Consider the following 26571-nt stretch of genomic DNA (forward strand, 5'->3'; position numbering starts at 1 on the left):
GAAACTTGAATCTGTTTGGCTTTCTTTGTCTAATTAGCAAAACTGTCTAACTAGTCATCCCTTGTGGTTGACTCAGGATTAGGACCCAGCTTCAGCAAGTGGTGACGAACAGGGAAGAAGAGGTGAACGGGAGTCCTGGCCCCGTGAGCTGGTAAGTAATTCTCTGTGCTACAGGACCGTTTTTCCCATTCCTCTCAGCCGGGTGGAGGTCTGCCCCCACCGAGCAGCGCCGGGCTGAGGGCCGGGCCCGAGGCCGCAGGTGAGCCGGGCCGGGCTCTGCTCTGGCGCCTGCGGGCGGGTGTGCTGCCGCTGCCCAGCCCTCCTTGTCAATCACCACTAGCTCCGCCTTCTGGCGCGTGTGAATGGCTGAGCCTGCCGTCCCGCCCCCTCTCTGCCCGTGCCTTTTAAACGCGCCGAAGGCCGCCTCCAGAGAGCCGCCCAGGCAGCTGCTGCCTAACTTGCGCTTCCGCGTCTTCCTATTGGCGCGGAGAGATGTCCTTCACGGCTCGTGACGCGCTATGCGCGTGACGCAGCCCACCACCCAGGAAGCTCCGCCTATTTAGTCTCGACTCTTGAGGGGAAAAACAATTTCAAGATGGCGGCGGCGCGGATAACAATGGGGAGTCGGGGGTTCGGGCCGGCCCGTGCCTGAGAGCGGCGGCCGCCGGGCCGCGCCGCGCCGGGGGCGAGCGGAGCGGGCTCCGGCCGGGCCCCGGGGGGGGTGGGCAGCGGCCGCCGGGCAGGGCTGAGGGAGAGGGGGGGAGCGAAGCGGTACCGGCCTCGGGGGAGAAGGAGGAAGTGGGGGAGCGGAGCGGGCGCCGGGCCGGGCCGGGGGGAGGAACCGGAGCGGGGGCGAGCCCGGCGCGGAGCCCAGGTAAGGCCGGCGGGAGGGGGAGGAGCGGCGGAGGCCGGGGAAGGCCCGAGGAGGAGGAGGGTGGGGGGGGAGTCCCCGCCATGGCGGGGTCCGGTGTGAGGAGCCGGTGAACGGCGGCGGCCGTCCCCCTCGCTCTCCGGTCCATGGTGCTGCCCCCCTGCCCCATGGCGGAGTTCGTGGTGCCGCGGCACAGCGCGGTGATGGAGCGGCTCCGCCGGCGCATCGAGCTCTGCCGGCGGCACCACAGCGCCTGCGAGTCCCGCTACCAGGCCGTGTCCCCGGAGCGCCTGGAGCTGGAGCGCCAGCAAACCTTCGCCCTGCACCAGCGCTGCCTGCAGGCCAAGGCCAAGCGGGCCGGCAAGCACCGGCAGCCGCCCCCGGCGCCGCCGCCGCCCGCGCCCCCTCCGCCGGCCGCCGCTGTCGCGGGAAGCGCCGACAGGACCGGAGCCAACGGCCTGGACGCCGAGGCGGCGAGCGGCGAGCAGCACGGCCGCAGCAGCACGTTGATCGCGGTAAGGGGCCGGCCCGTTCCCGGTCGGGATCTGGGGTGGTCGGGGCCGTGGAGGGAGCCGGCGGGTCGGCGTGGTTGTGCCCGCCTGGCACCGTGACCTCTCCTCTGGAGCTGGCACCGGATGGAGGAAGGAAAACAAGCTCACACGGTTGGTGTGATGGCTTGTGGTGGGAGGGCTGAGGTCGGCGTCGCTTTGCGGAGTACTTGTCTGCTCTCTTACAGCTTTGCAGCTGATAAGGGCTGTTTTATTTTCTCTCTTGCACCTTTGGGCGCTGGAAGAGTACATAAAAATTGCTGCCTGTTGAGGTAGGAATAGGGGGTGGCCTGTGAGGGCTACAGTCATTCAGAGGAGTGTTTTGTGAATTATGTTTCTGGCTAATTCATGTAAAATATCTCTGCAGAAGCTGTCAGGGGAGCATTAATACTGCAGTGGCTTTGGATTTTTGTGTTTGATTGTTCGCGTCTTTAATTTAGACTGTCAGGGTTTAGTGGAGTCACTTGATAAGGATATGCTTATTACCGCAGGGGAATTTTTAAGACAAATAATGTATTAATTCTGGTACATCTTGGAAAGAATTTCAGTGGAAAAGTAGCTGCTTATTTGCTACTCACTCTAGTGGGTGTGAACGCTATGGGAATCCCACTCCACCCATTAAAAACTGGCTTAGCTCAAAATCTTAATGTTTCTCTGGCTTCTCTAGCATTTCTGGTTGTCAGGATATATTCATACAGCCCTGTTTGTATATCAAGATAGCTGTTGCTTAACTTAATTCTGAGCCCTTTAAAGATACTGCTATGCACTAATGCGTCAGTAATGTAGGTTAGTAGGATAACCTCTTAAAGGCTGCCTGTCTTAATACCTGTCTTTCTTAAAAACCAGGTATTTCTAGATGGTGGTGTGCATGAAAATGATACAGTACTGTTCTGAGTGTCTTTAAAAGGAGATACTGAATTAACCTGCGACATTTCCATGTTAATATATAGATTAAATCATATTTTTAAGATGGTCTGTGTGTTTGATCTGATGTGATTCTCTGCTGTCTTGGACCTCATTTAGTTACAGATTTTAAAATAGAATCATGATGGAGCTTACTGTATACTTGAGTATGACTGGGCATGATGTGAAATACTGAAATGCGGGGTGCATCAATGTCCTCTTTGATGTAACTAGCACTGGGCAGCATGTGTGCACTTTGTAGTATTTACAAGATGAACTGAAAATGTTATTCAGCTGAATTGTTTCTATTCTTGCCAACATACATATGAGAATCTAGGACTTGCTGACTTTTCTGAAGACTATGATACTTGTGACTCAATTAGAGCACTTCAGATGGTTGTTAAAGAAGAGTACTTAAGGAAGAGAGGAAGCCTCTTGCATTCCTGACAGTGATTCTATAAAATTTTCTGGGTAGCTGTTGTTTAGTAAACTGATCTTGAATGTAAACTTGTGTCAGAACAAAAATGACTCAAACTTGTATTTTATTATCTAGAAACTTGGTGGGATTTCTATTTATTTCCTGCCTGGGCTCTAAGATGTTTTGCATATGGGGCTCTATCCGTTAATAATGCATATTTTTTGTTACACTCAGAGCTCTTTAGCACGTCAAATCCTGTTACTTAAATTGCCACTACACGTCTTCATATTGATCTTCTAAAAGAAAGATGTCTTTAATTGGTATTGTTTCTTTTAAATTGCTTTGGATGTGGATTTGATCTAATTAGCATCCATTATAATGAGGGCTCTCAACAGCAGTGAGGTTCTGAAATACACTGCACATCTGGGGAAGCCCTTCTTGTACAGGAAGCTGCTGCCAGTGGCCAATTTACACAACAGAAGAGGGTTTTAGTGTATGAATGACTCTTCCTTGTGCTGGCCTGCTGTTTCCTTCCTAGGATATATGACTGTAAGCTTAATTGTAGCTGCTGATTCATCACCTCGTTACTAGGGCATAAAGTTGGTTTGCTTAGTAAGTCAAGTTTTGAAAAACAAAAAAAAAACAAAAAAAAAACCGCTTTGCTGCTAATTTCATTCTTTTGGTGTGAAAGGTACCTCTCTGGGTTGGTATTTTACCTCTGGCTATCATGTAGCTGCTATCAAGACCAAGCATGTGCCCTGTATGGGAAGGACTTGGGTTTGGTTTACAATATTCAATAAACTTTGGATTAACACCAAAATTATCTTGTTTTAAAATGTTCTGGACACATTCCTTTTAAAAGAATGCTGCTAGATCAGTGAAACGTGCATTATCAGCTATCACTGCTGTTACAATCCAGAGTTTTCCATGAAGCTGCGTATGAATCTTCTCTTGGAAACTGGTACTTTGTGTTGAAAGTTAATGGTCCTTGAAAGAGAAAGCAACTCATGTAAAGGGTCTGTGATCTAGCATCTCGGGGCTTGTAGTAAAAGGACATGAAGCTGCACTGCCACAAGTGTGTGTGGACAATGTTTGTGCTCCCGGATGCTGTACTTCAAAGCATCTTCTGCAAATTCAGAAAAGTCACAGGGAACAGGATAGCACCACCACTTCCTTCTTAACTTCTTGTATGATTTTTCATATGGCCAAAATCACATCTTTTTTCTCACATTAGTTTTTTTTCTGTTTTAGATCTTGAAGTTGGATGGATCTTGTTTACAGGCAGAAGTAAGGGGTAGATTCTTCCTTTGTTTTCTTGCTAAGCAGCTCTAAAATTTGAGCAACAGAAACCAAGAGAATGCAGAATTGATACAGAAATACCTTGGATGATTTGTGCACCCTGTAGGCCTGTCCTTCGTTTGAGGAAAAAGATGAAAAACTTATTAACTTCCTTTTTTTTAAATTTTGAGACCATTTATTTAATGAGAAATTGAAATGTTGACATTTACTTCACATTTCTATTGTTTAAGATGACATTATTAAGGCTATGTTCAAAGTAGAATATGCTTAGTGTTTGGATAATGTAGTCTGTTGTGTTAATCTTACGTTTTTGAGAAATAGAGCAGTTGGGAAGAGACAGGACTTGTCCCCTAGAACGTTTTCTCCTCTTTGCCAAGTTCTGACTGGAGAAAGTTCATTCTCATAACACTGTTTGAATTCCCTGCAGTAGAAAGGTTGACTTCCTTGTATTTCTCTGATAGGCTATAATGTAGTGTATTGCTGAGCTGAACAGAAAGTATTTCTTTGACATGGGAATGAGGAGAATGGCAAGATCTGGATTTTCACCTCCACTCCTTGTTTTATCATATGGTCTCTTGGAGGGAGACCTGCTCCCTGTTTCTTACTGTTTTTTTCCCCCACCTGAGAACAGTTGTTGCGTAGATGGCTTGCTTTGTCTAGGACTGCTGCAAAACTGCAGAGAGTATTTCTAGAATGGGCAGAGAAGGTCTAGTCAGTGGCCTGCCTCGGGAATGCTTTGTGTTAAAGCTGAAGAGCAGACCAGCATTTATTTGGGAGTGATAGTTTTTACATTAATAATAGGTAAGTTCTAATTTAAGTAAAGGCACTAAGTAAAAAGTTTAAAAAGAAATTTAAGTATGAGGAGAGCAATGCAATGTTTCCTGGTTGAAAAGACCTGAAATAATAAATTAAAGGGAATAGATTGCCTGGATTGTACTGACAAGCATTAATAACATTCCACTAATGAAGCTCAGGCTGGTACACTAACAATTCAGAAGACCTCATTTTTGTGTAAGCTGTGGTATAGGGGTGTTAAATTGTGAAATTATGTTTTACCACAAAAATAGCAAATTATTTCCACATTATTTATACATAACTATAGTGCAGTGTAGTCTTGCCACCATTGTTTGTTTTTGCTGACAAGTCTGATAGTTTGTTGCCCAACAACTCAGACAGGTTTTTCTTTGTCTCCTTTTAATTCTGTGTGAGGTATTGTTGTACGTTTGAAACATTTCCCGTACTAGATTAGTTAGATATGCAGAGATGCTTCCTAAATTGTAAGGATCTGGGAGTGACTGATCTGCTGCTCCTGTTGAAGTTCAAGTGAGGTGGAGGATCTGGCATTGCAGCTGAAGGCACAGCAGTTTTTTTTGATTCAGCAGAACAATTCCTGTAGCAGAAGCTGCCCCTTGTGACTAATGCAGGCTTGAGATATTTATAGACGTGCATATCCACAGCCCTTTTTCACTCCAGCAGGCAGTCACCCAAATACAAAAGTCTTCTGGAATTAAAGTAAAAGTCAAAATTAAAATTAGTCCAGCAGTTTGGTTCTGACAACACAGTGGAATGCAGGAACACATTGGGTAATAAAATGCTTTCGTTGCAGGGGGAGTACAACTTTGGAAGCTGTGGGTAGGTGTTCAGTAAACGGGAAGTTCTTAGTACGTCGTGTAGTCAAAATGCTGTGTTTTCTGTCCAGAATTCATACATTACAATTGCTGATATTTGCATTGTTGTTTCAGCTTAAGAGGTTGTCATCTTCGTTGCTCCTGTCCTTGGCCAGGCAGGAGAGGAGAATCTGTTACTATAGAGGACCTACTGTAAGCTCTGGTTCATGGGAGCTTATATGTGCTGCAATACTACCGCTTCCATGGCAGAAAACCGGATAAATTCTATTTTGGTTTCCCCTTCTAGGTGAGAAGGCTGGTATCTAGCTAGGAGGCATATTGGAACTAGATTTTTATTATGTTTCTAGAATAATATAGCATCTCTTCTTTGAAAATGACCAGCATTATATTTCTCTTGCTGGTATTTCATGACAAATCCTTGTAGACTTAATTCTGAGACTGAGATGGTAAACTTATTCCAAATAAAAAAAAATAAAGCTCTATTGAATCCTGTAAGAATATTTTAATCTCTGTAACAGATGCTTTAAAAAACTGAACAAGAACGTTATGTGGAGCCTAAAAGGCACAGTATAAGAACTGCATTTTTTTAAAGTTTTGTTTCTGCTATGTTCAGTAGGTGTTTGTTCAGAAAAAAATGAAACTTGCATACAGTTTCTTATTTCTTTTATATATATATATTTACTGTCTTCAGTTACAGGACTCAAAGTATAACAAATTACCAGATTTTTACAAAAGTAGTTTAATTGACTGTCCTCAGTTTAAAAATTCTGCGTTGTGAAGGATTTCCTCCTTTCAAGTGAGCAATGTGAACAAAACTTTCATGCTTAAAAGTTCTAACGCATTGAAATGTCATTGGTTTGAGATTATTATCTCAAAGTGGTTTCAGGTATTGAATGTTTTACACTGATGGTTTGATTCCTGGTATAATAGTTTTCTTTTAAAAAAAACCCCATGCAACCCAACACCAACAAACCAGAACAAATTTGTGCCCCTGTTCTGATCAGTGATTCATGCCCTTTTCCCACCAGGGTAGTAAGAGGGCACTGCACTGGACTCTGAATTTTTGAACTCTGCCAGTGCTAACAGAAAAGCTGTAGATGAAACTTTAAAGCTTTTCAATTTCTTCTTGTTGGGCTTCTGTGGTAGTTTGTGGACAGCTTTTATGAAGTCTGCCAACTCGCCCCTGCAATATGGCTGAGCATCGTTGTGGTAGCACTGGTGGGTTTAAGACAGAGATTGAATATATCTTATAAAAGTTATTTGTGTGCTGTCTGTTTTCTGATGGAAGCCTTGTCATTTGACTGGGCATGCATCCATCTCTGGCATTGTGGTCCTGCGTCCTAGTCCAGTATAGCGCTATGTACTGTGAATTATATGGTCAGAGGCTGCTTGTGTTGGACACCCCTTTTGTTGTGATGGATGACACCGGGGTTTTATCAGTTGGTGTTCCTCACATGAGGAATCCTCAGTTACGTTCTGACTTGCATGTGTGTGCCTGCCAAGTAAGTGTATTTATTGTTATGTTGAGGACTGTCTTGTTTTGCTTATGTGAATAAAATGCAGCGCTGATGATGTGATGTGGATGAGGTGCAGCCTGTGGCCCTTCAGTGCCTCTTTGAGAAACTCTATGTCCTGCCTTGGGCCAAAGGACTGAGGTCTGCTTACATCCCTTCTTTGCACTGTTCCTACATTGGTTTAAATCCTTTGGATAAATGCTTTTGGGGTAATAGTTTTAGGCAAAGCTAAATAGCAGAGATCTTGGAGGTTTATCTTTTGTTGGGAAGTTGAGTAGGTTGAGAAAATGGGAATACGTTTCTGTATCTGATCTTGTGACAATGGAAAGGATTGGCTCATGTGTTATAAATAAGTGATTGATTCTGCTAAGGAAACCGTGGACAGCATACCAGTGGGCCACTGTGCCTTACAGAATGATAGTTGTGCCAAAACCAGCACATAGTGGACAATAAAGCTAAAGGGATTTTCTTAGTGAGTAGCAAGCTATGCTTTGCTTTGTCAGTGTGGGTTTCTTTTTCTCTTTTCTTTTCTTTTCTCTTTTCTGGCAGAAGAGAACAGGTTTTTCTTGCCTTGAGAGCTCATTTTGGAACAGCTTGATATGTAGATAGCTTGCAGTCTGACTTATATCTCACATGCTCCTTGTTATTTTTTCCACCTAAACCAGATTATTTGGATAGACGCAGAGAAATAGAGGAAGAACTTAATTTAATATTTCTTTTTCTGTTAGGAAATAAAGAGCTGAGATAGTATGCAAGAAATGCATGTAAGAAAGGAATTTCACAAGAGAAAGTTGCGTTATTTGCAGAGTAGTTATATGAATGTATTTGGTGTGAGAATTTCAGGTTCTGTTACTCAAAATTAAACATGGGTAAATAGAAGGTATGAGGATATATTTCTGATGGCAGAGGAGAAGGGCCCTGTAACTTTTGGCTCCCACAGATTTTTATAGCACTGTCTCTTCTTGAGAGAAGAAAGGAGGTAGAAAATGGAACACAGTTACTATGTTAGTTTTAAGCTGCTTAGCTTAAAAAACTTTGTAGCTGGTTAAACCGGCTGTATTGTAGATAGCTAACTACAGTAGCATAAATCTCAGTGTAGACTTATTTCCACAATATCCAAGTACGCTTTTGACACTTTTTAGTGTGAAAAGTGAACTAGAATGCAAGTGCAGTTGGTGAATAGCTTCTAAAACTCAGAAGTTAAGTGTCCTGGTTACGAACTGGGCTCAGTCTTTTCTGATACGGATAGAAGATAAGCAGATTTTCTTGTTTCCTATGTGTCTATTGGCTGTCGTTTACAGGTAGGATATCTTTCAAATAACCTTAGATTTTGCTGAGGTGAAGCAAGGCTGGAAGGAGTCACCCCAAATTTTAATTCATTAGTGAATTTATTAAAGTTATTTTTTCTTTAATCTCCTTTTTTGACAAAGGAATATAATTTTAGGTGACAGGAAGACTTTGTCTAGAGCAGCTAAAGTCAAGATGTCACCAAGAATCAGATATCTGAGCATTACGACTGTTAAAATCCATATAGATATGGAAACTCCTATGTGTTTTTATTGACAGAAAGAAAACCTATGATGGATATTAGGGGTCTGTATCTTCTAGACTACAGTAAGTGTAGCTTATAAGCATGGATGATTTAATCTTAGACTAGTTAGGTGCATATATTGCAAATGTTGTAGTACAGTAGCAAAGACCTTAGGACAGATTAACTCCTGGAGTATTTGTCCAGCAACCTAGATGGATTTTGCAGCCCGTGAAGAGCTGTGTGCAGTTACAGTGGTGACCCCAAAGGGCTTATGTTCTGTTTTAATAAAGAAATTTGCTTTAACCATGAGGAGTATGTGTTCAGTGTACAAAACTAAGTTATTACTTGTATGTCAGTTTTCAGGGAGTGTGTTTTTCCCTAATGATTTAGAATTAAGGAGGATCCATTCCCAAACTTTGAGTGATTGACTCACCATATGACCTTGGGCAAGTTACTCATCCACCTTGAGCTTCAGTTTTCCCAGTTGGAGTATTAAGTAAACAATGGGGAACTCACTGAAAGCCAAATGTTGTGATTGAGTTGAGGCTTCCTTGCTTTCTGTTGTTTTGCCTTTTTACAAAAAAGTAAACTTCCGTGATTCTTTCAAGTTGGTATTTGAAAAATTCACTCTAGATCTGCTGCTCCAAACCATAGACCTCATGTTCAAATTAATTTAAAGTTACAGCCTCCTCTCCAAATGTACACCTCGCCTTGTCTTACTAGGTCTTCTGCTGATCTCACTGCTCTGCTGTTATTTCCATGAACTATCCAGAAGATCATAGTCTCCTGAGAAGCTGCAGTCTGTCCCTCAGATAAAAATAAGATTTTGCTGCTGCCTATACAAGCATTAAACAAGTAGTGGTTTTTTTTCTGAAGATCAGCTAACTGTAGACAGTTTTCAAAAAAATTACAATTAACTGTGAACCAGTCCTTCTGTCCTTAAATCAAAGAATGCTGTTGCCCAGGCAAGTGCTGTAAAATTCTTCTGATAATTTATGCTGGCTCTGCATACAATCTCTTGCTTGAGTGCTGAGATCTTGAGGTTTACATTGTTTGTTCTTGGATGAGACAGTTTTCCCCAAGGGTTAGTGGACTGCATTGTGGAGACTGTAATGTTAAAATAAGCATACTTGTCTTGAGGTTTGTTTAATGAGCTGCTTTTCTGCCATCTGAGAGAACTGTTGTTCAGTGAACCACACTTCACCTGGGTGGCTTTTTGTGGGGATTCTTCTCGTGTGTCCTGACGAGATGTACAAAGTTATGTTGTACAGGTTAGGGGAGCTGATGGGAGCTTTCCCTCTGGAAGCTAACTGCTCTGTTTGAGCAGTGGATCTGCCCTGCAGGTTTGTCTATGTGTTGGTGTAGTGATTCCAGCACAAGCAAAGCATAACTTTTTTTTTATAGAATGCACCTGAGGGAAGGAAAAGTTTATAGTCATATTTGATGTGTGCATGAATTCCCTTTTCAGATGTCTTTGAGGTCACTGGAAAGAACTTTATATTTGAAAGAATGCTATCAGGAAAGAGAAGTTGAACAAAGGCTCTCAAAACTCTGCTTGTAAAACTGTTGCTATACCCTCTGGTTGCTTCTAGGTGGCACTACAAGAAAAAGAATATGTGCATTCACTAGCTATGCGAAGCCAACTGTTGAGCTGGTTGGTGCTCTGGTGGTCGTAGTGCAGAGAGGAGCAGCTGGCAAATACTCTAGGAGAAAGGAAGAAAGGAATAAACTCCCTCTCTGTGATAGAATTGACTGAACTCTGGATTGCATTTTACAGAAGTGTGCAACAGTGGTCGCTTATTGACAAACTGGTTTAGCTTTAGTGCCAAAAATGTGATTGTGTACAAAATTTGTATACATAAGTCTTCTCTAAAAATTATAATCACAAGAGAAATGTTCTCTTTTTCTCTAAATATTGAAATGTAAGACATCTTTATAAAGCAGTCTTACAGAACAATTATACTGTATGTACATCGGCCAAATAAAATACAGGGGTTTATTCTCATCTATAATGTACATCTTAACATTCTTCAATTTTATTTTTTTTTTAGTTTGAAGCAGAAAAATCGTAATACATTCCAGTTCACAGCCATTTCTTAGCTTTTGTTGTTGTCAAAGCATATGGCAGCTTTTGGTTTTGTTTGAAGGAGGGGCGTCTGTCTGATGTAGTACATGCTTTTGAAAGTTTACCGTAAGAGATTATAGTAAGGAAGTTGTCTTATGTGATGACTTGTAAGACAAATCTTATCAAAGGAAAGATGTAGCCTTTTTTCTCTAAAATATTTTATTCAGAGCTAGACAATGTTCTGGTAAGAAGTAAAAATCCTAATTTATGAAACATTAAATAACTAAAACCTTCTTTTTTTTCAGCAGCTTCATGAGACTGTGAAAAGAAAGCTTGATAGTGCTGCTTCCCCTCAGAACGGAGACCAGCAGAATGGCTATGGTGATGTATTTTCTGTGTCCAAGAAACTGCGTCGTGATGATGGTCTTGGTGGAGTCAGTGGTTCTTCCAATGGAATGCCCCCTGTGTCTCCACTCCATCATCTTGACAAGAAATCTGGCAGTGGAGATACCTTACAACTTAATGGAAAACATCCGATGGGGCTAGATGGCATCAGCAAGAAGTGTCTTCCAGATTCCAGCCTGCAAATGAATGGAGGTGGTGATGCTGATGACTCATTTCCTCTGAGTTTGAACAAAGAGCTGAAGCAGGAGCCGGTAGATGATCTTCCATGTATGATTGCCGGAGCAGGGGGTTCTATATCTCAGAATAACTTGATGCCTGATCTTAATCTTAATGAGCAAGAATGGAAAGAACTTATTGAGGAGCTTAATAGATCAGTGCCTGATGAAGACATGAAGGATCTCTTTAATGAAGACTTTGAAGAGAAAAAAGATGCAGATTCTTCAAATTCAGCTGCGCAGACTCCATTGCCACAAGATATTAACATAAAGACTGAGTTTTCCCCGGCACCATTTGAACAGGAACAGATGGGATCTCCCCAGGTTAGATCCACTTCTTCAGGTCCAGCATTTATTGGTGCTGCTTCTGTACCTGTAAGTGCCGCTTCTCCAGCAGTTGGTAGCTCTCAGGCTATGTTTCAGCCTTCCAGTCAGTCAATGACTGAAAATCCTAATCAACCCATGATGCAGGCATCAAACCACTCTCAGAACGTCCAGAGGCCTCTCCCCAATGTGTTGTTACCTGGGAAGGGTGCAGGAAGTGCCAAAGAAATGTCTTCTGCTCATCAACTTCAGCAGATTGCTGCCAAGCAGAAGAGGGACCAGATGTTGCAGAACCAGCAACAAGCTTCACAAGTCCACCAAACGAATCAGATGTCTACGTGGCAACAGTCTGGGCCTTCTCATAGTCCACTGGCTGTCCCATATACCATGGAAAATCCCACCAGCCCATCAGTTTACCAGTCAGACTTCAACAATCAGAAACTCATGATACCTAATATGGGAAATAAAAGCTCACCAAGAGCTGGAGGCAATTACCATGTGAACATTTTGGGTCATCAGCAAAACAGCTTGAACCAGAACCCTGTGAATAGTCAAGGCTCTATGCTGGACTATGGGAACACCAAACCTCTTTCACATTACAAAGCGGAATGTGATCAGGGGGTTACGGTACCTGGTCAGAACAAGACTCCCATGTTGGCATACATACAACAGCGCCAGCAGGCACCGCTGTCTCATGTGAGCGATGACCAAAATGGGATGATCCTGTTGAAACCCAAGTCTGGAAACATTGCCTACCGACTACCGCACAGTCAGGTGAATGTCCTGAGTTTTGTTACGTTTGTTTAGTAGCAGATTTAAGGTTTTGCAAGAGGGTGTTGGATAGGTAAGACTAGAGTACAGATTACTTGGTATTGTTTCAAAACAGATGCCACGTGATTTTGAAGAAGAAAGTGATAATATGTAATAAGCTGAGACAAGAATCAAGAACTCTCTTTTCTGCTGGGGACAGTTTTTAGTACTTGGTTCTAGGTCATGTGGTAACGTGTGATTGCCAGTTTAATATACTTTGTGGGCAACAAATTATGTCACGCTTCATAGAAGCTTCTACTTACAAAGATAAATAGATGCTTTGTAAACTTTTGCCTAAAATAACTCCTATAAAACTGTAGTGTTAAACAGTGTTCTCAAAGAAGCTTTGATTTCTTTACCTTGTTTTTAGTCCCTACTCGTGTCAGAGTTGGCTTACTATAAAAAGACATGCCTTCAGTTGCTGCTTTTTTTGAAGAGAGGTGGAAGTAGGGGCTGCATTCCTGATTTCTTGGGTGTTCTTGGGGCTTTTCAAATCTAAGAATTTGTTATTGGTTAAGTCCCTGAGGATTGGGGAAGCATGGGATAGGAGGGAAATACAACTTTAAGAATGAATAATGTAATATTTGTCTGCTTGAAGCAGTATGCTTCAGGTTTTCCTGTAAAGGAAAATTCCAGATAGTGCTGCTTTGCCTTATATATAACTGATACTACAGTATGCTACAGGTGAAAATTTATGTAGTGGATGGAGGTATAGACTTGTTAGGGTTCTGTAACGTGTGCCTGCAATGCACATACTAGAGGGCTTGTTGAGAAAAAAGGTCTTCGTTATAAGGATTAAAGTTCCTCTAGCAAAAGCTGTTGGAGATCCAGCTCTAGTCATGTGTTCCATCAACAAAACAAAAAACCTGTGAAAAAGATCTAATTAGCCTGTGATGAAGACCACACTGATGTACAAATAAAGATTTGAGGTCAATTAATCTCTTTAAAAGTTAGCAGAAGTAACAATCTAACAACGTTTTAATGGAAGAAGGAGGAACAGGGTAGAGATCATTGTGTACATCGCATCTCCCCCTCACTGGAAAACATGAGTGGTGCTTGCATCAGAAATACTGATGAACGCTTCCGGAGAATTTCTCAAAAGCTTGCATATAGAACAACTTAGCACAGCATTACTTGTATTTGGCTCAGGATTTCTTATGAAACTGCAGAAGGCGAGAACCAACAGCCAAACACATAAACTTAAAAGTTGTATCTGTTTGCATAATTAAGGACGAGGCTGAACTGTGCTTATGGATTTGCTGGTAAAGAGACGACAGTATCAGATCTTGAATGATAATCGTTCCATGTTACTTTTGCTTATCCCAAGTTCGAATCTCCCAAGAAAGCAGACTTATGAAAAATTAATAATAAAAGGCTTATCTGTTTTTTCTCTGTGGAATATGGTGATGGTTGGATTGCTGGAAAATATACTTCAAGACTCATTTTGATTAGTGATAGCCTTCTTCCTCTTCACCTGCAAATAGTAAATACTCTGACACCAAAAAACCCCAAACTTCAGGAGCAGAGGCATAAACATTTGCTGAATTAAATGTTGACGGAGAGGCAGGATTTAAATAAATGTTCTGTATAATGAAAATTGAAAAATTTAGTGTTTGAAAATCTGCTACCAAAGTTAACTGAAACTGATGAGTTTGAAGTGCTGTTTGTAACTGGTGCTGTTTCTCTGGCTGAGCAGAAGCACACAGCTATACTCACCTGTTTGAGCTGGACTTTGGGACAGAAGTTAAAGCCTCTATTTCTGAATCTTGTGGAGCTTCTGATCTTAACACTGAACTCTCACTTCTGTGTCTGGCACTTTATAGATGGGGTTTTTTTGCTGTCTTTAATTAGCTGAACTGGAAACTGTATTACACTTTGCCTTTTCTGTTAGAAGCTTCACAAGTGAAGAAGCTATTGCATAAAGATGAGAAAATATAAGGAACTGATCTTATTTTTCTGAAGTAGTAAGTGCACAAATAAGCAATAATTCACAATTTGTTTTTCAAAGATGTGTTATGATTCCCCTCCCTGTGTAGATTTTGTTTATAAAGTCTCTTTCCTTTATCTTGTAAAATGATAAAAATAGTACAAATTGTGGTCACCACTATGAAAGTGCCTGTCCTCGTTTGTGAAACTACATACAGTTTCTAAATTCCGGAGGGCTAACTTCTTTCTGTTTTTCTATATTCTGCAGGATCAAAACCCTTCTCCTAATGTTCCTCGTGTTCCTGTTTCTGTCCCTGGCCCTGGCGTGGGTGCCCAGGCTCCCAACGTCTCCATGGCAGGTAACCACAGCAACCCACCTTATCTCAGCAATCAGCAGCAAGCAGCAGTGATGAAGCAACACCAAATGCTGATGGACCAGCAGAAGCAGAGGGAGCAGCAACAAAAGCATTTGCTCATGGAGCAACAGAAGCAGCAATTCCTAATGGAGCAGAGGCAGCAACATCTTCTGGCTGAGCAGGTGAGAGGGGCCAGCAGTCTTTTTTTCTTTGCACTGATTTGCTTTGGACTGAAACAGCATTTGAGATCTTGTTGAATAGTTATCACATTACAAAATAAGGAATGTAAGCTGCAAGGTGCTTTGGTATATAATTGCTGTTTTATGTTTCTATAAAAGTAACTCAAACACGTAGCACTTGAGTGCCAAGGCTTATTTTTTCTATTGTTACAAGGCATTGTGGTGAATGAAAAGAATAAAACAGGTAGAATTGTGTAGTATGAAAATGCAAGACAATACAATCCCTACATGGAGAGAAGGTATCATACCAGCGATGCTGTGATTCTTTGCAAAAGAAGAAAGGCAAATGAAATCAGAGCAAAAATAAAAGATAAGGTTGGGATACAGTTGATGTGTTTTGTAGAGCTTTAGAAATGGAAGTAATGAGCAAGGGACTCTGTAAGCTTATTGTGCCTTCTGCCTTTCTTCCCTGTGAGATCCACAGCAGTTCATGTTTCAAATTTTAGAACATCTTCCACTTGTTTATTTGGGGAAGATAGTTAGACCTCTGCATCCAACTTGCATCTTATCCTGCCAAAGGAATTTAACTCTGCTGTCCATCAGACTGCAGAAAGCTGCTTTAACCTATCTCAGGGAAATGGGCTCCTTTTGTGTTTTTTTTTCTAAATTTTAAAACTTCTGCGAGTCTTTCAGCTGGGAATCAGCCCAGAGAGCGTTATTCCCGTCATTGGTGCTTTTTTGCATTTTTAAAAGTCCTTGCAGGCATGTTCCAGGCACTGGCACTGTGCTTACAGAGAAATTATCAGTATGTGGTATGGAGGAAGGGGAAGATGAATTTTCAGAGAAGGTTTGTGAGACCCAGGGACAATCTGGTATTCAGATCTTCTGGAAAATGTAATGGTCTGTACTGCTGAAAAGTTTTGTCTTTGAAGATGATGGGAAGAGGGGGAGGGAAGAGCCATGGAAAGTGTTGTCTTTGAGAATAATGGGAGGGAAACAAAAAAAGCCAGTGGTTTAGTGGGAGGGAAAAAAAAGTGAACTGCATTTTTCCCTGAGAATTAAAAAAAATACAGTTGGGAATGTGTAATTTCTTTAATTTTCAGCACTGTTAAAAGGTAATAAATCTCAATGTTCTCAACTCTAAAGTTGGGAGTTGTTATCCTGGTAGATAGGATTTTCACTGTAATAATAGTTTGGAAAATAGAGATGGTGAGAGAAGGTCAGGTGATGGTTGGTGCAGAGGACACACACACCTTGACTTTTATTGCAGCAACTGTCCATCAGAAGCTTTATTTAAGAAGGAAGAAAATTATAGAGTCTCATCTGAACTGAAAATATGTGAAATCTTGGTTGGGGAGCCCATTTTGAGGGGAAGAGGGTAGTAGGATCTGCAGTATCGTGGAGCTACGGCTGTGCCAAGATGTAGGGAATGGGGTTTTTTGATCACTTAGAGACTTCTGTTAAAATTCAGAATTAGACTGAGGTGACAGAAAAGCCCCTTCAGTTCTTGACCCAATGTAGATAAAACATAAGAATGTGGTTGACAGTGTTTTAAAGAAAATGATATGAACACTGGCTAAGTTATTTCGGTAAAAATACAATTTGGGCTGAGGGAATATCATGGTGGAAATATTGTTTATGTTGGTAAATATACTATCAAAGACTGAATATAAAGAATGCCCAGATCTTCAATAAACCAATATTTTTCTGTAAAACCAATATTTTTCTGTATGACTTCTGTGTTCTATAAACTTTATATACATAAATACTTTTTAGTAAATTATTTAGGTTTTGATGCCTTGTATGTTAATACCAAATGTCAAAAATTACTAATTGTTACTCTTCCAAAACATTAACAAACAGGTACTCTCTGAAAGAAGGTGGGGAGAAAGGAAATGGGAGGTGTTGGTGTCCTGTTTGTACTTTTGCACCTCTGATGAATGCACATTACTAGAGCTCTGAAAGCTGTGGCTCAGTAGGTTTCCTTAGCTAAATGATGGACCTAACCGATGTCAGACCTCTCTGAACAGAGCGATAAGCAGCATATCTCAAACAATGTTGAAATATTTTTTGCCTACCTATTTGCTTCTGCTTAGCCAGCACATGGTGCTGAAGTAAATATTAGTATTATGAAAATATTTGATTCCTGTCCTAGATGCGTTAACTAGAACCACAACTAACTTCTACATTTTGTATCTTTGTATAGTGATAATGGGATTCTGATCCCAAATAAGGAGCAGCTTTGCTTTGGAGCTGAACAGACTTAGATATTGCATGGCTTTGTGCTGCCCAGTCAAGCTAGATCTTACTAGCTTTCTAACTTGATATTTATTTCTTTGGATACACAGCCATTACTGGATGTAGTTTTACAAAAAAGATTTCTGAATCAGTTGATCTCTATTTTGCAGGAGAATTATAGTTTCAGGTAGCTTCAGTGCCATTCCCTGCTACTCTAAAGGTTTTGTTTCTTTGCATTTGGTATCCTGCATCTTTTTTTTGTTGTGGTTTTTTTTTTTTTTGTGGGTTGGGGGGGGTGTGTGTTTTTGTTTCCCCTGAGCCAGGCTCTGCAGCTCTTGGTTTCTCTCAGAACTATGGCATCTCTCCTTGGCTTCTGTGGTCAGCCCCTTTCAGGTTTGACTGGTCCTGCAAGTAGCAGGTCCTTTCTGTCAAGCAGCCTGCCCTCTTCATTCCTCTGCATGTCTCAACAGCTTCTTAGTTGTAGACATTTCAAAAGGATGGTAGTAATGTGTATCTGCCTATTTGTTACATTGCACTAGGCCCTCCTTTAAAGGGTTATTGCTTGTGTCTTTATCCCAGTGCTCTTGGAAGAGAATTTCTGTCCCCTTCTGTGTTCTGGGTAACTTGTCAGATAAGTAGGTAGTTGTGCGTTGTATCACCACTTAGTTATCTCAGAATTTTGGTCTGGTTGAAGATATCTGTGGAAGAAGAGCCAGAAATACTATGTCTGTTGCTTCATATTGTAAAAGCAGCCTGTTGGCTGTTATGTTGTCAGAATCTCCGAGTGTACTATTAGTGCGTGTACATACCCTCTCGACATTCCCCTCAAGGCTTTAGATTTCGTTTTCCCCAAAAGTTTCCTAATAGAAAAATCGCTTGTTTTATTTTTCAAATGGTTTTGTCATGGAGTAGGTAGGCTTTTAAAGAGACAAGGTTATTTTGAATCATTAGTAGGGTTTGTTTCAACTGATTGGAGCGTTGTTAAGAAAATGGTTTTGAACAATGATTACAAAACTTCTATAGCTTCTGTTATAAACTTAGTTCTGCACATACAACCTGTGGTATGTAAGAATTTGGGTTTGTGTATATTTTTTCTTTTTTGAAAACAAGGGCTAGAAAATATTTACATGGTCAGTTTTTACTTTTCTGTGTAACATAACTTTGCTTATATTTATGACTTGTACTTTAAAGAGCGATCTAAAATAAATTGATCTGGGGGTAAAGAGCAAAAAAAGTACGTGTGAATTTTTTTTATACATGCTCGCTTTTGCTCTTTTTGTACCTGTGAGTGTCTTTAGACTATTGCTAAAAATGCCTGTTGATTATGTTACTGATTAAAAGACTAACATCTCAGATTTTCAATGTTTTAAAGGCTTCAGACATGCATTGCAGTAACTCCTGTAATGCATGCTGTTGTCTCTGAGTTCCTAGTCTTGTCACTCATCAAATTAAACTGATTGTGTTTGAACCTTGAGAGCAAAGGTCTGAAGTGACTTTAAGGCTGCAGAAGCCCCTTTAATTACCAGCTCCACATGAAAGTATGTAGATGACTTGTTTTTATCCAAGGTAGTCACCCTTGGAAAAAGTTTGACTTATTTTCTAATTGTCTTGCATTGGACCTTTCCTAGGAGAAACAGCGGCAGCAACAAGAGCAACAACTGCAGCGGCATCTGACTCGACCACCTCCCCAGTATCAGGATCAACCGCAGAATCCATACCAGCAACAGGTTGGACAGTTCACAGGTAAGTAAAATGGCATTTGAAATAATGGCAGAAAAATATCAGGAGTGAAAAACAAGGTGTCTTCAAATTTCCTGCATTGGATAGCTTTTAATTAAATGTATTACAACATCTTCCCACGTCACTGTGCCTTCAAGCTTTTAGATCTATACTCTGATTCAGTTGCAAATTAATAGCTTCCCCTGTCCCAGATATCTGGGACAACTTAAGCTTCTGATTCTTAATATTACTTTGGAAACGTGTAGAATTCTTAAGTACCTTCATTGTTCTAAAGGCCTTTTTATACTACCATACCCATTTACAGGTTGAGAATTCTCCTTAACTTTCATATATTAGGATTCAGGTTTTTTTCTCTCATCTGCTAGGATGAGTTTAAAATTCTCCAATATTCTTATCCCTGCTACCTTTAGAAGGGAATGCAATTTGAATTCTCTTCATTACATGTTAGTGTCCTGTATGTTTATGTTTTCATAGGAGAGGCAGCTTGGTACGTCTTCAGTGTGTTAACGCTGATAAATAAAAGATGTTGTTACTGTTAAGCTGGAATAGTTTCATGAATGTGGAAGAACTAGAGAACAGTAAAAACTCATCTCCTTACCTGAAAAATCCTTACTTAACAGGGCATCAAGAAGCCACTTGTCTTTTTTCATAAACCTGGAGTACAAAAAAGTGTTTATTCCCTTTGTTTTGTTTCCTTACTCTCTATGTTCCCACAGAAATAAATCCTGAAGGGAAAAGATGCAAACAGAAATGTGATACCTTCATTCTGACAGTGTTCATCACTATGCAGTGTCTAGTAGAGCTGCGATGGGGTTTTGTTACTTAACTGAAAAAACTTGATACCAATACAAAAGGATTGTGTGTTAACACAGTGATCAGTAGCATCCTTCAAAAGCTGTGCAAATGTTGCACTGAAACATTTTTTTGTCCTGCCACTTTTCTACAGAAATACAGGAGTACACCTGCTAGAGTATGTTTTGCTGTAATGAGCATCAGTATTATTAAAACTACTTTTTCCTTGTTACAATGATTGTAACTGTTTTTTACATCTTAAATCCTGGTATGTGTGCTATGTCTTCACTGTAGTGTTCCAGTAAAACTCTTCCCCCACCCATCCACCCCCCTGTAACATTGGTGGTTTTATGGTGTGCTTGGTTGATAATTAATTCAATATAATTTGAATTATATTTGAATATATTTGAATAAAAGTTGGATTAATAATAATGGAGAGCCAATATTCCTCAGCTGTCTTAAAATATGAAAAATCATGCAGCTTTTTGGTTTGAAAGTAGAGTAAATACTAGTTTAGGTAGGTTTCCCTTGGTTGACTGTAAGAGGTGGGGGGGGGGGGGGTATATGCATTACACTTCACAGTGCTTTTCTTTTTTTTTTTTTTTTTTTTTGCTTTAAGTAGGGGGCTGTTTCTTCTACAGGAACAAACTTTACTCAGAATTTACAAGAACAAAGGACTTTTTGGTTTGCTGAGAAGACTTATTTTTGCAAATCATCTTGCTTGGTTATCAGCATTGCATATTAACATAGCAAATATTTCATTGTAGAAACCCAAAAGATACTTGACCAAAAAAAATACTGAAAGTTATATAAAACAGAAGAGGTTTCTCAAATTGGGAAAACACAGGACTGGAAACCCTACCGTTGTACAATAAGAGATATACAGTGTATGCACGGAATAACTGACAATGTGTGCACTGAGTGATATTTTTTTAACATCCTAGCAAATTGTGCATACGCTTCAAAGTATGTGTGCATACCTTTGTTCACAAAGAAATATCAGAGTTCTGCCTTTAAAGTCTAATTTTTTTTTTTTAAATTGATGATGCTGAATTCTTAGAAGTAGTATTCAGATTTTTTTAGGACATTGACATATCTGTGGTTGACATCAAGGAGGCGGTGCTAACTGGTGCAAAAATTCACACCCTTTGAGTACTGCTGTCTCTGTGTTGGTTGCGTAGGTTGGTTTATACTGCACTTCTGTTCTGGATTATAGCGTCTACAAGCCTAGCTTGGCTCTGGTGGAACCAAGGTATTTAATGTACAAAATATTTCTTTGTATTTCAGGGTCATCTTCAGCTATGCCTGGAGTCAGTAATTTAGGACAGTCCAACTCCAGTAGTCCACGGATGTTTCCTCAAACCCAGAACATGATTCAGATGGGACCTGGACACAGTTCTGTTCCTCCGCTCCAGTCAGGCTCCAGTCAGCAGGATCGGGGGGTGACTCAGTACACCAATATGCAAAACATTCAGCGAGGGGGATTGTACAACTTGGCATCTGGTATGACCCAGATGGTTCCCCAGCACGCAACTCAAAGTGCCAATGGACAGCCGCCGATGCAGAGACAGGGCAGCTTGGGCCAGGGTGCTGCCGTTCCTGCTGGGTATGGCCAGAACACCTTAGCAAACTCAAGTATTTCTCAGCAGCACAATAAGGGTGCACTGAATCCAACCTTATCTAAGCCACAGATGGCAAGAGTACCAGCTGCTATGGGGGCTCAAAATCCATCTTGGCAACACCAAGGTATCCCTAATATTAACAGCCAGACACAAGCAAACAGTGGCTTAGGACCATTTACTGCCAGCTCCTCTTTCCACATGCAGCAAACTCATCTAAAGATGGCCAACCAACAGTTTGCCCAAGGAATGCCTCAGGTAAGCCTAAGCACCAGCAGACCGATGACCTCTATGAATGCTGCCGTCTCTGGGCAGATGTTGTCGTCATCTTTAGGTGCGCAGCAGCGGACAAATCCACCCGCACAACAGCAGGTACCCTCGCAGCAAGTCTTGCCTGGCATGAACCAGACTGTTCCAGATCTGAATGCTTTCAACCAGAATCCAAATCAGCAAATGCCCAACAGAGGTAATCTGCACTGTAGTCAAGGGTACCCTGTGAGGACAACCAGTCAAGAGCTGCCTTTTGCCTACAGCGGCCAGTCAGGCAATAATGGACTTCAGAACTTAACTGGTGACACAGATCTGATAGACTCTTTGCTGAAAAACAGGACTTCAGAGGAGTGGATGAATGATTTGGATGAGTTATTAGGAACTCATTAAAATGGGGGTGGGGGCTCTACTTTTTTAATTATTTCATGAAATATAAACAACACTTGGACCAAAAAACCCTGTGGCATTGAGGAGACTTGCAGGCATTAGAGGTAAATGGTTGGGAAAGGGACTGGAGCTGCTGCTCAATGAGTGTTAATACATGGTGATGGTGCACCAGGCAGGTCTGCAGGAGCAGTGCGCTTTACCTTGGTGTCTCTAAGGAGTCGCACGCTTGAACAGGTCAAAAATAAAATTGTGCACATCCTAGCCAGCCTTTCAGAAATCTCACTTGCAGTGTTCTAAAATTGAATTTTTTAATTATTTAAAAAATAAAAACAAAATTCCACAGAAATAGTGCAGAAAGAAAGCAAATAGTTGCACAAATTGTGTTTAGGGCTTAGTCTCCTGCAGCTATTACTTGCAATCATTATTTGTTCATAGCTTGACATGCTATTATAGTACTGTCCATCAAACTTCTGACTTTTTATTTGAGAAGAGGCTGTATGCACCTGAGTATGCTTGCAAAATGTTTTGAATTGTTTATTTTCCCCATCGCTGAAGCATGTGCCTGTACTCTCAATAAGCAAGTGATATTTCACAGTAAATATTTCTAGATGCTGGTGATAGATGAAAGAAAGTATTAAAACCTGGCCAGTTAGTCTAGGTAGTCGTCTTAATAGATTGTAGTCTTTTAAGCTGCAGTTTGCACTCTGTTGTAGAGAGGCACAGTTCTTGGCTTATACCTTGCTGTGTTTAAAGGGGGAATTTCTTATGGGAGAACTTTTAAACTATAGTAGGTTTAACGTGAATTGTAAAGCCATTTACTTTGCACCTGTTTCTTCATAACTTATTTCCAAAGGTAGTTCTATTTAAATGAAGGCTTTGCTTCATGACAGCTCATATAGTTTTCTTTGTTGTAAAAAGTAAAACTAACTTTGGAGAGCAGTTCATTCCCCAAAGTTAGCGGTGATGCAATGAGCACAAGACTTTGTCACTTCAGGATAAAAACGAGGAAAAAAGAATTTGGCTGAGAGGTGAAAAGTCCTTATCAGCAATAATAGCACAGGCAGCCTGGGAGAATACTTGTATCAGGGTTGCTCCAATATGGAACTCTCCCCCTTTAAATACTTTTTTTTTTAATACTGGGTTACGAGTTTGATAATCTTTCTATAGACTGGTGGATTTACTTCTTTATCTCTTGAAGCAAATGCTGGTTCTTCAGCTCAGCCCAAGGAGACCTCTTATCCATACATTGGGGTCAGTCCCAGAAAGGACAAAAACCACAATGGGAACAGTCAGTGTTCCAAAGTCCTTACTTTCTACCAAAAAAAATCCCCTATCCGCCAACAAACCACCTTGCCTTAACCTTTATTTTAAAATGAAAATAAAGTCGAAAGCTTTTGTTTTAAATGCACAAATACCTCTTCCCTTTTAAATCCACTTTTTTGGAAAACTCTTTAAACTTTCTAACCAAACCCAGCATTGTGATTTAAAAGCAATTTCCTTCAACACAGACTGGCTTCTTTGGGAGTTTTCTGCACTGCAGAGATGCGTGAGAGAGAGTTTTTTTCCAGAGTGGGTGAAGGGAAGTGAAGGATAACATTGATTTCAAAGAAGGAAAATATTTTACTGTGTCTGCAGCTCCTTTATGAGACAATTTGCACTTTTAAAAACTGCTTTTTAACACTAATACTTTAACCCTTTCCAAATATGCATGGAACATGGTTTGTCCAGCACACTTACCTAGTGTGGATGAATTACGCTCTGTTGAACAGATTTGATATTGTATCATGTTGAACTGTTGGTGAAAGATGTGCATTGATCAGTGGATCCCACCGTTGAATAGTGGATAAAACTTCACTGAAGCAGACTTAATCCCTCATAGAGCTTTTGAAAAGATAACATAAAGATTGTCTTTGGATGGGAAGATGAAGGTGTTAGTGACTTTGGTTGCTGACACTTCTGATATTTTCTAGGATAAGTAGTTGAGATGCAAATAACTGATGCTAACTTTTCTTATACTGGCAATCTAAGAAAAGAGCTAGTGATTTTGGTTTACTATTAAGTTAAACCAAAAACTGGTCCAAGGTAAGTGTCATTAGAAGAGTATAGATATAAACTAGCAGTGGCAGAGGAAGGAGTGTTTGCTGTATTTTTATTTTTATGGGTTAACTTTGCACCAGTGTGCCTTCCCTTCCTGTTGGGGGTGCTTGGGACCTCATAATTTCAAGTGACATTCTTCAATGTCACTAATTTTTTCTCCCCCTTACAAACACTTGAGAGAAATAACAGGGTAGTAGGATTCAGCTTTTCTTTCTTCCCTGTGTAGGTTGTGGTGAAATCTGCTATGTTTTTCCAGTAGATTTTGCACACGGACTTTCTTCTGAATAAGTCAAAATACAATCCATCCAGTTGTGATTTCTTAATTGGAGAAGAGAACGTCTGCTGTTTGCATTATTACTACCAAAAAGGCAATCCAGCTAAATGTCCAGGAAAATGCAGATGTACTCTTTCCTCCACTGTTTCTGGAAGAGAAGGTGGATATTGCCCTGCTTGACCAGAGGGCTTGTTCAGGATGGTATCTAGATTTGATGACGGGCTTTTCATGGTACTGTTGAACTAAAATTAAGCGTGATTCTAGGCAAACTGGCTTATAATGCCCATCAGTCTTCATATGTGAACAGGATCCAAACAGCATTTAACCTGGTAGGAAAAACAGCCCTCGCTTCTGGTTTTGGTCCCTGTCCACATAATGCGATCAGACTGTTGAAAATTTGGTATCACTTGAACAAAGTTGAAACAGTTCAATGGAAATGAAAATACGGTTTAGATGTACATAGGTGCATGGGTAGGGCTGGGCTTTGCCTTTATGCCCTTTAACATGTAGCTGTCTATATATGCACTTGGGCTTTCCATTTGCTGCAGCTTCAGAGCAATAAAATGTATCTCCCCTGAACTGTACCTAGCCAGCCGCCCATGGCTTTATTTATAAACTGCGGTTTTGGTTGGGTAGGAAAGGTGAGAGCGTCACTGTGCAACATCCACTGCCTTCCAAAAACCACGATTCAATTGAAAAGGGTGCTCAAAATTTTGTTATACACATTTCCTTTGTGTAAATAAATGTTTACAATTTTATATTAAAGATTTGAATAAGAGTTAGATCTTCTGACTGTATATTTTTTACTTTTTATAGATTTTAAAACTATAATTCTTTATATATGTGTTCGGGGGGTATTATGGTAAGTTTTATGCTTGTAAATGGAGAACAGTTGAATTTGATGCTAACCTTTATGAATTTTTGTCATTGAAATGTATAAAGAGTCCATTAATCCCCTTATTCTTTTACTACAATTACTGGTGCACACCAAAAAGAAATCCTTCACTTCTGTTTTATCATTATAAAATAAATATTTTGCTAGTGTATTAAACATACATGGAGTGACTTTATACATTTGTGTGAGCTGAGCAGAGTGTTCAGCGTTGTTGTTCCTAGTGAGATGGTTCCCTTCATCCCAGCACACGATTTTGGTCGGCCTGCTACTAAGGCTCAAATTCTTCTGCTGTGTCTTACCAATTCTTACGGTTTCAGAAAGTCCATTTAAACAGGCCAGAACTGCATAAAGAGGCCTTAGAAAACTTTCCTTTGAAAACAAGGCTTTACGGTACACCCGCTTTTCTGGACTTTATTTTTTTTAATGCAGTTGTGGGCCTTCAGCTAGGAAATACAACTGCAGAGTTGTTAGTGAAAAAGATGTTAATAACTGCTCAAGTGTGCAAAATTGTAGAGTTCTAAAAATATGCTCAGATTTCCTCAAAATAACAGGCCTTAGAGATTCAAATTGGTTTCCTTGAGACTTGTAAAAAGACAAAGATCATGTTTGTTTGATGTAGGCAGATTGCACAAAAAGCCCCAAACTGGGAAATGAGGAACACGTACTGCAAGCATGAGTTAATATTTCTGAACAAGGAACAAAACGCTGGCAACGAGTTGTGTGAAGATTTTGGCTTAACACTGGTAAGGTCACTAAGCGGCCCCATGGAGCTGGCTGGTTGAAGAGGCTGTGGGAAATAACAGCAAAATAGGTGATTCAGACCTGGCAGGTGTTTCAGAGCCTCTTACAGTGGACACCTACACGTGTGTTGGTTAGAAGTAAAGCAATGCTCCGTGGCTCTGTCCGTGCCCAACGGAGCCTGGTGGTGTGTGTTTGGATGTTAATATGCTCTTGTTAATGAGCTGTTACTTGACAAATTACTCTGAATTGAATGTTTCACAGCAGTTCTCTTAGTGAATCATACCACTTGCAGCAGACCCAGGAATTCAGTTATTTATGTAGGATTTCCTGTTTGTCGAGTGTGCCTTTTAACTGATGATATCTAGTCTTCAGTTCTAAACTAACATCTCAAATCTCCTCAACCACAGATTTAGCAGTAGCGATAAAGAAGAAATTGCAAAGTATGACACATGCATTTCTTGCTAAGACTCTATTCATCTTGGATGTTACTGTAATTTCAAGCATCCCCCTATGTAATAAGAATTTT

General features: G+C 40.7%; 1 protein-coding gene across 2 annotated transcripts; it reads left to right on the forward strand.

The window, feature by feature from the left end:
• Positions 1–912: 912 nt before the first annotated feature.
• Positions 913–25185, forward strand: MAML1 (mastermind like transcriptional coactivator 1). 2 transcript variants are annotated; one of them, XM_054841591.1, is made up of 5 exons: positions 913–1386; positions 11083–12495; positions 14726–14995; positions 18859–18973; positions 21050–25185. In XM_054841591.1, the coding sequence occupies exons 1-5, from the start codon at positions 1018–1020 to the stop codon at positions 22039–22041; spliced, it is 3159 nt and encodes a 1052-aa protein (XP_054697566.1). In that variant the 5' UTR covers positions 913–1017; the 3' UTR covers positions 22042–25185. The 2 variants fall into 2 exon arrangements, with proteins under 2 accessions (XP_054697566.1, XP_054697569.1); XM_054841594.1 differs by having other exon boundaries at positions 11086–12495.
• The last annotated feature ends 1386 nt before the right edge of the window (positions 25186–26571 follow it).

This window comes from Grus americana, chromosome 14 (genome assembly GCF_028858705.1).
Source record: "Grus americana isolate bGruAme1 chromosome 14, bGruAme1.mat, whole genome shotgun sequence".
NCBI classification, from domain to species: domain Eukaryota; kingdom Metazoa; phylum Chordata; class Aves; order Gruiformes; family Gruidae; genus Grus; species Grus americana.